The following is a 12,056-nucleotide window of genomic DNA, read 5'->3' on the forward strand; positions in this document are numbered from 1 at the left end:
TGAATCCATCTTGCAGAACATCAAAGGCCCAATTTAGTGGGGGAAATTTGCAATTGTAAGAAAAAAATTGGGGAAAATACAGGAAAACTGAAAAGATCCCTCGTCCACCACATTTGTTTGGGTTGCCTAACAGTGTATATTTCGTCGCAAGATGTAATAAACTGCAATATATTTCATAAAATATTGAAATGTAAACAAAACAAACAAACAAGAGCAACCAGTAGGGGTAGGAACCTCCGGGTACCTCACGATACAATACAATATGTGATACAAGGCTCACGATAACTATTATCTCACGATATGATGATACCACGATTATCGATATATTGCTCAGGTAATAAATCCACAATAATCTACGATAAAACTAACCGTAAAATAATAAGATAATAATAATAATAATCATCATCATCATCATCAAAATAATAATAATAATAAATAATTTTGAATAATAATGAAAAAAAATAATTCATATTATAATAAAATAATAAATATAATATAAATACATAAATTAATATATATATATATATATATATATATATATATATATATATATATATATATATATATATATATACGTTCAACGGTACGGGCCGCATTTAACTAAACTACAGTATATTTGCAGTTCGAAATCCAAAAATTTGCAGATTTTTTTTCTCAATTTTCTGTAAAAAAAAACAAAAACATCTGTATTGATTGTTTATCAGTGTTTCTGAAGATATTTATTTGTTTGTTTTAAATTAGAGTGTTGTCGGGGGCTGCCAGTTGCCCATCCCTGTGCTAACCACTCATCCACTGTGCTGCCGGGAACACTGTCATGCTCAAGCTATAAGGTAAGCAGAGCTGCAGTGAGTTTTGTTAAATGCACAACAGAGCCGTTATCGTGTAGGATAACGTGGTGGTAGATGTGTCCGCCACATTTACTACATAATGTTACATGGATGTCATTTATGAAGTTCTGCATCCATGAATGAAAATGATTTATTATTGTTTTTTTTTGTACCAAACAGGATGAGGTGGTCATTCTCTATGAACCAATCGCATTCATGGATCATAAAGTCGACCTCTAGTAAATGCTGATAATATATATATTTTTTTACTTTTAAAATGTTTTCGTTACTTTTGTTTGGCTCCTATGGAAATTGTTGGGCCAAACTTTTTTGTGTGCGCTCATGTGTGTCTCCGTGTTGTATTCCAAGCAGCCGCGCTGGTTGCAGCAGAACGCAGGTTTTATTCAATTAACTGTCACTCGGACGCTTTTCTAATTAGTGAGGAGAAATAATTACGCCGGCGTCACATCCTTCAGGGACTCCCATCCTTTCCGCTCCAGCACAGACGGGGAAAATTAAAAATGACGGAACCGGAATACCGCTGAAAACTCAATCACCTCTGAGGGCCCCGCCCCCCTCCCCGCCCCTCGAATCGGCGGCAAACAGGTGGAAGGAGATTGATCACTGCTTTGCATTCTGAAGACTTCCTGTTCAACGGGTGGCTGGTAAAGTCACTTTGTAGGCTGATTTTGTGTGTGTGTGTGTGAATAGTGATATTTTTTAATGAGAAAAAAAGGTTTTTTTCATTTTTATTACCAAATACTTTCCCCCTAATCCCAGTACTGTGCACCTCTCTTATGGGGGCAAAGCTTGGGAATTGTTTTTCTTTCAAACTTTTCTCTTTCATCAAAAAAAAAAAAAAAAATCAGGGCTCCATTTGGCGACCTGACAGGCTTCTCTGTTCTGTCTCCCTCTGTCGGTCATTGTTTCTTTTGGGTTTTTTTATGTTCTCATTGGTCGGGTTGTAACCGTTAAGTGAATTTTGTTTCTCTTTACAGTCTTCCCTCGCTATAACGCGGTTCACTTTTCGCGGTCTCGCTGTATCGCAGATTTTTTTTTTAAGAGCAATTTTGCATATTTTTTTACAGTAATATACCCATTTTATAAAATTTATGAAGGTTTGAACATTGTCAATGTTTGAACAAGAGAGAAATGTGAGAACATGTAAATACCTCAATGAGAAAAGTGTATAAATTGTGCGGTCGGGGATTTTAGAGCCTTAAAACATTTATAAGAGTTGTAAAACATAAAGCTAACTACTTCGCGGATTTCATTTATTGCGGGTATTTTTTTGAACCTAACCCCAGCGGAAAACGAGGGAACACTGTACTCGTGTGCAATGACAGTCAATTCAATTCCATTCAATGTCACCGTTTCAGTTCCAGAGAGCCTTTATCAAGATCTTATGTTTATGAGTTATGATTCGGTACGGTTTAACCTTGCTCCTGATGAACTTCGACCCAAGGTGAGCTTGTTAAGTTCAATGTCAACAAACACAAAAATAGGCGAGTAAAACAACTAGCTACTGTCTATCTACATTTTCACCAATTTTGGAGATGATCAGATAAAAAATGTTGTAAAATGACAACATATAAGTGACCTTTAACCTAGATGTTGAGGGAGTGGCTTGTGAAAAGCTGGAAAACAAATAATAATGCAAATTTCCCCATATAAAGGCCAATTATTTTACACATCTTGATGTCACCAGCCTGTGCGGCCACACGTCTTGCGCATGCCAGAAACCACCACTGATTCCAGAGGCCTCTTACCTTGACAAACTCAAAAACAAACTAACCCCATTCAGAAAACGGCTGAGCGACTATAAATTTCCAAGCCTTTGCCGTCTAATTTGAGGTGGAACACAGCGTCACAGCCCGACGATCATTTTGAGGATTGGCTGCGGAAAAGGGGCACGACGGCCCGTTCCTCGCCGCTTGCGGATTTGAATTGAGTCATATTATTACTGGTGCATTCTAGTTGGCGCACCTGCTCCACTGGCAACTTTTCATTTGGAACTCATCACAATGCCGCTAATCTGCTCCCACGTGCTCGCCGAACGAAGCTTTTTATCCGGCAGCTCAGCGCGAGCCGTCTTTAAGCGCCCGCCCACCTGCCTCGAAATTCAATTTCGACATTCATTTGTTGAACAAATTTTAGTATTTTTCAAATCAGCCGCTTCGCAGGCGAATTTGCCGTTTGAAATGTATGCGAGACAAACAGCGGCGGCGGCGCTAATCTCCTTGCTTGTTATTTACCCAGGCAACGCTCACTCAACACACACACACAAAGTACACATGCTGAGTCACACACGCAGCACTTCATCATAGTGTGAGGAAATTAGAGCAATAGTGTTTTGCATCCAAAAATTAAATAAAAAAATAAAAAACTCAACTCAGTGGTCATCATAATAAATGTGAGAGCCCGAACATGTAATTAAAAAATAATTAACTCCCCTGAGTAGTGTTCATTTTGTCAACAAAAACTAAACAAAAATAATTTCGTCAACACGCATTTTTCACCGGACGAAAACTAGACTAGACTAGACTAAAACCATCATAAATAAACAATAAATGGGACTAAATCAGTATATATTTTCGTCGACTAATGAAGACAAGACGAAAATGTTCTTCACTTAATTAAAACTGGACTAAAATATAGGGATATTTTACTATGTAAAATTATATGATTTTGTCAAATGTGGATACAAGGTGAAAGGTTAAAAAAAAAGTAAATTATAGTTATAACTAGGGCTGTCAAAGTTAAAGCGTTAATAGATTAATTAATCACAGAAAAATGTCGCATTAATCACGTATTAACGCACATTAATCGCACTATTTTTTTTTGACCGCACTTGAGCCTTGAACGTAACCGCGGATGGTTACATTGAAGGGTGCACAGGTCAGTGATGAGGTCAATGCACGGCATTTCCTACGCCTGTTGTTCCAAAATGAGCGGGGTGACTCCAGTTGGTGAGCTCGGCGGTAAATTTCGCTTTAAAAAAAAAAAAACACCCAGACGGGACTTTAGATAAAACAAAAGTAATTTGCGTTTAATTAATTAATAACTTCTGAATTGCACCCAAAAAAAAAAGTGTGATTAATCAGATTAAAGATTTTAATCGTTTGACAGCACTAGTTATAACTTAACATTAATCCACCGGTGATAACGTTCCAACAATAATGTTAATGTGACTGCTCACTAATACTGGCTAACTTGCTAGCTGATAGCATGGACCCATAGTAGCCACTGTAATTGTGTAATTGTGAGTTGAGGCACAAAAAAAAAGTCTCAAGAAGCCATGCCTGAAAAGACTCGGGAAGCCAGCCTAAAACTCAGCCATTTTGTTTTTGAGGGCTGCTTGAACTTGAGAATGAAGTTACAACTTGGCTCATTCTTGTTTTTTTAATTCAGCCCCCAATGCCAGTTTAACTTGGCAACACTGTAGGAATAATTGTGATTAGGGGTGTGGAAAGGGCATGGAAAACCAAATAAATAGAGAGGGTGAGGAGAGGAATCTTCAGAGAGTGCAGAAGTGAATTGTATCAGTCATTTGCTCTCCTCTCTCTTCGTGAGCACTGAACTGTCTTCTCTCCTTTTTGTGTCGTGTTAAATAGATGTAAAATAGGTAACCCTGACAACGCAATCTGGTAGACATGTCAATCATGAGTTGACACGCAAAAAAGTCTCAAGAAGCCATACCTGATAAGACAGGAAGCAGACCATTTTGTTTTTTTGTACAGGTCCTTTCCTTCAAAGACTCATGCAGAGTTTTTGGAGAATTCAGCCACTAAAGCAAATTTGGTCGCAAAGTCTATTATGAGTCGTTTCGAAAAGTCTTCCTAAAAAAATATGGGAAGTCTGTCATTCTGGTTTGAAGCTGCTACTTTATGGCCAATTTGAAAATTCTCAGGGGGTCTTTCAAAGGCAAACTCGTCCTAGCGATACGTAGCTTGCAAGGAACATGTGAAAAAACGTACGAAGGTCCTGACCGAGGAACGCTTTAATTAGACCAATGCCTGGCCGTATATCAAATTCTCCTTGAAGCTGCTACTAAGCTAACATGTAAAGACAAGAGTTTGGCTAAAGTGTGCCGCTCCGGCACGGTAAATAGGCCACAAAGATGCTGAATAATAAATGTGTCGTAGCACAGAGGCGGCGGCGGCGCGCTAATGAGCCCATTGGAGGAAGGAGAGAAGAAGGGATGGCTGCGGGGGGAGCGAGGAGCCCGCTAGAGAAATGTTTCACACCGATGTTCTCTTGACACCCGTCAGCCAGCTGATGATTCCATTTATTAGGCCGCCATCATGCCTATTTATTTCCTCCCAAGGAACTTTTTAAAACGTGGCAAACGAACGAACCTGTACTCAAGCCAGACGAGAGAAGACGAAGGGTCATATGCGAGGACTGAACGCACAGATGTGCTATAAATAAACGCCACTTACAGTGTGGCATCATAACCTAAATACTTTTGAATACACTCACTACACCGGCATCAAACTTAAAACAACAAAACATCTTTGCCTTAAATTCACACTAACACATAATGGGAAACTCCACTGACAAGCTTACAAATAGCATAATGCTAAAAATAATGGAGAAATCAATTGACAGACTAATGAATAGCATCTATGTGGACTAGCATAATGCTAACAAATAATGGAAAACTCAATTGACAGTCTAATGAATAGCATCTATGTGGACTACCATAATGCTAACAAATATGGAAAACTCAATTGACAGGCCAATAAATAGCATCTATGTGGAATAGCATAATGCTAACACATAATGGGGAAACACCATTGACAGGCTAATGAATAGCATATATGTGGACTAGCATAATGCTAACAAATAATGGAAAACTCAATTGACAGGCCAATAAATAGCATCTATGTGGAATAGCATAATGCTAACACATAATGGGGAAACACCATTGACAGGCTAATGAATAGCATATATGTGGACTAGCATAATGCTAACATAATGGGGAAATGCCATTGACAGGCTAACAAATGTGGCATCTATGTGGACTAGCATAATGCTAACACATAATGGGGAAACTCCATTTACAGGCTAATGAATACTATCTATGTGGAATAGCATAATGCTAACACATAAAGGGAAACTCAATTGACAGGCTAATAAATGGCATCTATGTGAACTAGCATAATGCGAGCACATAATGGGGAAACGCCATTGACAGGCTAATGAATAGCATCTATGTTGCCCGTGAGACAAATTCCCCCGAAGACCCTACCCACCCTGGCAGAGGTTGCAAATACGGAAGGAGGACGCGCGCTGCAGTTTCCCCGCTGACACTTTCCATTCGCACCGCATTGTCTAGCGCCTGCCGCTTCACCACCAACCCGCACACCTCGCATGCCAAGTCTGTCACGTTTGGACAAAAACACGACAAGTCAGTTTGGAACTTGAAAATGAGCTGCCACCAAGTTGTCACACAGTTGGGGGATGAATTACAAAGCCCAACCCTAATTTAAACACTGATTTTGAAACCCAGATTCTTGCTTCAGACCATAATTTCAAACCATGACACAGATTAGAGACTCTTATTTGAAACCTGCACCAGGCTTCAAACCCTATCTTGAAACTCTAACCCTCGCAGCTTCAACTGTAATTCAAAACCCTACCGCTTACTTGAAACCCCGGTTTTGATCCCAAGCTCAGACTTGAAACACTAACTGTGACTTTAAACCTTAATTGGAACCCAGGCTTGATTCTCAAATTTAAAACCCCAACCCTTATTTGAAACCCTAACTTCAAACCATTTAATATGAAGAAACCCTCATTTGAGACCTTGAGCCTCATTTGAGACCTTAAGCCTCTCTTGAATTCCTTTTCCAAGTTTGAAACCATAAACTAAACCTCAATTTGAAACCCTGTCACTAGTTTTAGAACCCTAAACCAAGACCTTACTTTGAAAGCCTATGCTAGTCTTGAGACCGTAACCTTTTCTTGAAACCCTAATGTGAAGGCCAAACCCACACTTAAATTTCTCAACGTGACTTGAAACCCCAATTTGAAACCTAAAACCAGACTTTAAACCCTAAATAGGACTTGAAACCCTAATTTGAAACCTTAACAATTACTTGAAAACCTCATGTGAAGTCTAACCCCAGTCTTGAAATCCTGTTGTTACTGAAAACCAAAATGTTGACTTGAAACCCTAAATGGGACTTGAAAACACTAATTTGAAACCCTACCTATTACTTGAGACCCTAACCCTTCCCTGCTAGCCAGAGACTGAGATGTACTGTGTTGGTTTACATTCACTTCCACTTCCTGTTTCTCAGCTAATATGTTCCATGTAGTAACTCGATCTGCCTCTGTACCTCTGCTGCTTGTACAAAAAGTCTGGGCGGCGGCGGTGCTACATTTGTGGGAGGGTGCTTGAAACTTTTGTAGTCATCAATAATTCAGCGGCCGAGTCACGACATCCCTGTTTGTCGCGTCGCTTTGGGACTGCTCGTCTTTCTCCACTTGGGATTTGGGGATTTCTCAGCGAAATCCTAACATAGACACAAAACTCTCATTTGAAAGCCTGAATCTGCCTTGAAACCCTAATTTTAAACGCTAAACCTCGGCTTGGAACCCAATTTTTGTCTCCAGTCAAATTCACAACCCAAGCCGAGGCTTGAAACCCCCAATTTGAAACCTTACAGGTTCAAAGCCTTATAACCCTCGACCTGTCTTGAAGCCCTATTTTGAAACCCTAACCCTGAGTTGAAAGCTTACATTGGAAACGGTAGCGGTGGGAAAGGACGAGCATTGAAGCGCAATTCCGACGGTGAAGCGCAATGGACATTGATGCGTCCTGTCAGCCGGGAAATGTCATTGGACAACGTCAGGCTCCATCATCTCAGCGCCAACGCGTTGTTTTCCGCTCGTTGCCGTGACATTTGCCTGTCTTGGTCCGTCTGTCCGTACGCGCGGCCTGAAAATGACCGGGCACCTGGAGGGTCCGCTTTTGCGAGTCCGCCGGGACGGCAAACGTGAGGAACGAGACACACGACCCCCGCCGGGCTCGTACACGACGATCGGTGTCCGAGACGATGGCCTCAAAAGGAATATTGCACTTCCGCTTCAAGCCTGCGGGTGGCGCCTATGCACTCTACAAACGCATTGAAGACATGACAAACACATCGAGAAGAAGATGACGACAAGCCACAACACGTTAGAAACACTAAATTGTAAGCTATTTGAAACACTATTGGATTAAAACTATCATTTGAAGGCCAAAGCATCACTTAAAACCCCAATTTGAAACCCTAATGTTGGCTTGAAACTATTCTTTGACGGCCTAACCATCACCTGAAACCCCAATTTGAAACCTTAACCCAGGTTTGACACTCTCACCTTGGCTTGAAACCCTATTTTGAAATCCCAATTGTTGCTTGAAACTAATTTTAAAAGCCAAGTTTCATTAGTTTCAAACCCTAATTTGGATAATTGAACCAATCTTGAAACTCTCACCTGGGATTTAAACCTTTAAACCCTAAACTTGACATGGAACCCGAATTTGAAACCTTAACTCAGGCTTGAAACCCTAACCTGATCTTGAAGCCCTAATTGGAAACCCTATAGACCATAACGTGAGACCCTTCAAACCAATATGCTTGCCTAAAACACAAATTTGAAACCCTAATGTCGGCTTGAAACCATTCTTTGAAGGCCTAACCATCACTTCAAACCCCAATTTGAAGCCTTAACCCGAGTTTGAAACTCTGACGTGGGCCTAAAGCACTAATTTGACGCCATTTTAAAGGTGTAACTATCACTTGAAACCCTAATTTGAATCCTTAGCCTGGATTTGAAACTAATCTCATTTGGGTTTCAAACCTTAATTTGAATAATTGAACCAAACTTGAAGCTGTCACCTGGGATATAAACCTTCACATGAAGCCCTGAACTTGACATTAAACGTGAATTTGAGTTCCGAACCTTCACATGAAACTGTAATTTGTAACCTTAACTCAGGCTTGAAACCCTAACCTTGGCTTTAAACCTTAATTTGAAGCCCTAAGCCTGACATGAAACCCAAATTTGAGTTCCTAACCATCACATGAAACCGTCATTTGTAACCTTAAGTCAGGTTTGAAACCCTAACCTGATCTTGAAGCCCTAATTGGAAACCCTCTAGACCATAATGTGAGAGCCTTCAAACTGATACGCTGGTCAAAACCCAAATTTGAAACCCTAATGTAATCTTGAAGCACTAGTTTGAAACCTTAACCCCATCTGAAACTGGAACCTGTGGTTAAAACTGTGAAACCCTAACCCAGGTTTAATTCCTAATGTGAGACTTGAAACCTTAACCTTGGCTTCAAGCCCAAATGTGAAACCCTATCCCACGAGGTTTAAGACTAAACCAGGTTTGACACCCTCATTTGCGATCCGAACCCTTGCTTGAAACCCTAACCTTGTTTTTTTACACACCTAACCCCATCTTGGAACCCTAATTTGAAACCCTACCCCTGCTTTGAGAATTAGTCGCTCCTCAAGTTGTTTGTAAGCAAACAGAGTTGAAATAAATATTCTCATCTCTTTTTTTTGTTCCTTTTGATTTGTAAATAAAGTTTTTGTCCAAATCTCCTTGTCTTGCTCCCTCCTAGCTTCGCGCCGCCTCCGCTCTGCTTTTATGACGCCATCAAACAGGAATAGACGATCGATTCCACTCAGGTTGCAACTGCGAGCGAGACTAGACGAGCGAGCGGCCGGCCGGCGTGTGCGCGTGCACGGACGAGGAGCGGCGGGAGCGTGCACCGCCACGCGCGCGCGCGCCACTGAATCATCCGCAGTTTCCACGCGGAGCGGCGCACGCAGGTGGCGCGGAAAAAGCAAAGCAAAGCAAAGGAAGCAATTTTGCCGGGATGCTGAAGAGAAACACTTGAACGCCAACTGCTTTCACGGGCTTTTTTTTCTTTTAGTGTACGTTTTTTTTTTTTGTCGGTTTTTTCTTTTTTGTCCAAAGTTGTTTGCAAATCCCCACGATGTTCTCCTCCTCCTCCTCCACGGCTGCTGTCCTCCCCCTCGTCCTCCTCCCGCCGCCGCTGCTGCTGTTGGTGCACTTGTGTGGATTTACCTCCTCCGCCGCTTTTTAGCTTCGCACCGCTCCGCTCCGCGCTGACCACCATGGACCACCCCCTCCTCCCCCTCCTCCTCCTCCTCCTCTTTCTCGGACCCCTGCAGCTCCTCCTCGCCCTGTTCGGTAAGTTTTGCGGGCGGACCAAATTGTCGCGGGTTGAAAAGTTGCACGAGTCAAGTTGGGGGATTTGTTGATTTGTTACGTACGCGCGTGCGAGTTGAGCGAGACGCGCGCGTGCGCACCTTTGCAGTCGAGAGTGCGTGTAGGTGTGTGCGCGTCGGATTACGTGTGCGCGCCGTTTCTTGGCCTCAGACACATGGTGTGTGCGTGTGTTTTGCGCACATCCCTGCATCAAGACGCGGCAGACAGAAACAAGCGCACGCACACGTGACGTCACACAGAAGGAGACGCACACGCAGGACCCCACGCGCACGCGCAGGGGCACGCAAGATTGACGCGCGTGTGTGGATGCATATAGGCGCATAACAGAGTGCGTACAAGTGCGTTTGTGTGTGTGCTGAGTTTCAGGCACGCAACACGCACTAAGGAGAAAACCACTTTTTCACAAATCTGTTTGTCCGACACACAAGATCGAGACATGAGTGCGTGCGCGCATGTCGGATGCCGTCGCCTTGGCATCCGAATGTCGCGCTTACGTAGGCGAGCGCTCGTGTTGGCGGACGAGGGCGCCCGCTTGCACTGCGCGTTTGCATCGGTGCGATTTATGACACGCTATTTACATGTATGTGTGTGCGCGTGTGCGCGCTTGTCATGCTTCCATGCGTGTTGGTGGGTGAGTGCATATGTGATGTGTGTGTATGATGTGCACCTCATTTAGACACACGCAAATCAGTCTTTTGATTTGTGGTTGCCGAATTGAGAAGGTGGTCCGAGATCTTTTACGTACAATTTTCATAGTTTGTGGAAATGACTGTCACACTGGAAAAATCCTGATGCATGTTATTTATCAGGTTTTAATCTTTTACGGCGTTATTTTGCTCACGAATCAGTCTTTCCTTTTGATCTTTGTTGTATTGAGAAGGGAGTCTTAAATCACTCAGTACATTCCTCTTTAGGGTAATCACATTTCACATTTCAAACAGGAATATCAGGATGTACTATATTATTTATTTTTGGCTGAATGTTTTGATGTGACTGCATTACCATTAATCTGTCCTTTGATGGTGACTGTTTTGTTCGGGGTTATGCAATAATCGTGTAATCTTTGGCTGTTGTATAAGAAATGGGGTCTTAAATCATTTAATACTTTCATGATTTCACTTAAATCAAATATGTATTTGACTTTCATATGTTCATTAGGATCATACATCTCTCTTTGCTTTGAGTTCAAGGTTTTATTGCAACAATCTGCCTTGTGATCTTTGGCCCTTGCTTTGGCAAGTGGTCCTAAATCAACTTTTTTTTTTTTTTATGTCAGAAAGGGATGTTACATCAAATGTAAAAGAAAATAACATTCAGATGGACATTAAAAAATATATTGGGTCATATTTAGGGGATCATGCAACAATTTCTAATTTAAAGGAACACTTTACTTATTGATCCATTTTTAGCAGCAAAAAGTTGCTACTTTTTCAATAATTAATTTGGTGACGTGATTATTTTTTTATGTACATTTAATAACTTTTAAACCGATGTTAAAATGAATCGAACGCCGGCATGTTTGTTACACGTGACTAAATAACCCGGATGTTTACGTCACTAGTGTGTAAACGCTACACTATGGAAGCACTATGCAACGCAGCCGTGCATCTCGCGTCAAACCCGGAAGGATTAAACCTTATCGCTTCGAGCCAACACGACAAAATAACTCTACCGAAGGAAAGTCTGCCTTGGATGTGAAAGTTGTGGCGCCAGATGGTCTTTTCGGGCACAAAATAAACTTTGACGAACGAGTGAATCAGGCGGGGGGTGAGTGGTGTTCGTGCGGGAGCTGCACATGAATGGACAATCCGCAAATGAATGTGTGCTGTCTGGAAATGAAAAAACTCGAGGATCGGTTCCTTGCGGACAATCTCAACTGCATCCTGGAACATCAGACATTCAACATGGCAATACTAAATAGACATTCTCAGGATAGCTTTGGTTGCGATGAAAGATGTGAAGAAGAA

The 12,056-nt window shown here is 41.7% G+C and overlaps 1 protein-coding gene and 1 long non-coding RNA gene across 5 annotated transcripts in view; both read left to right on the forward strand.

Moving 5' to 3' along the window:
* Window positions 1-12,056, forward strand: part of LOC144031527 (uncharacterized) — an 82,919-nt gene that overhangs the window by 48,513 nt on the left and 22,350 nt on the right. For 2 of the 3 annotated variants that reach the window (XR_013287548.1, XR_013287546.1), the window contains 2 exons: window positions 742-830; window positions 1,008-1,152. This is a non-coding gene — a long non-coding RNA (uncharacterized LOC144031527). Of the gene's footprint in view, window positions 1-741; window positions 831-1,007; window positions 1,153-12,056 lie in introns of those variants that run through there. The other variant, XR_013287547.1, reaches the window with a different exon arrangement.
* gfra4a (GDNF family receptor alpha 4a) overlaps window positions 9,522-12,056 on the forward strand; it is a 118,410-nt gene continuing 115,875 nt past the window's right edge. For both annotated transcript variants that reach the window (XM_077538779.1, XM_077538778.1), the window contains exon 1: window positions 9,522-10,050. Coding sequence is in view for 1 of the 2 variants with exons in the window: in XM_077538778.1 (XP_077394904.1) it covers window positions 9,975-10,050 (76 nt within the window). In the remaining variant the exon portion in view is untranslated. The remainder of the gene's footprint in view (window positions 10,051-12,056) is intronic.

The sequence above is a fragment of the Festucalex cinctus genome, chromosome 12 (assembly GCF_051991245.1).
Source record: "Festucalex cinctus isolate MCC-2025b chromosome 12, RoL_Fcin_1.0, whole genome shotgun sequence".
Lineage (NCBI taxonomy): Eukaryota > Metazoa > Chordata > Actinopteri > Syngnathiformes > Syngnathidae > Festucalex > Festucalex cinctus.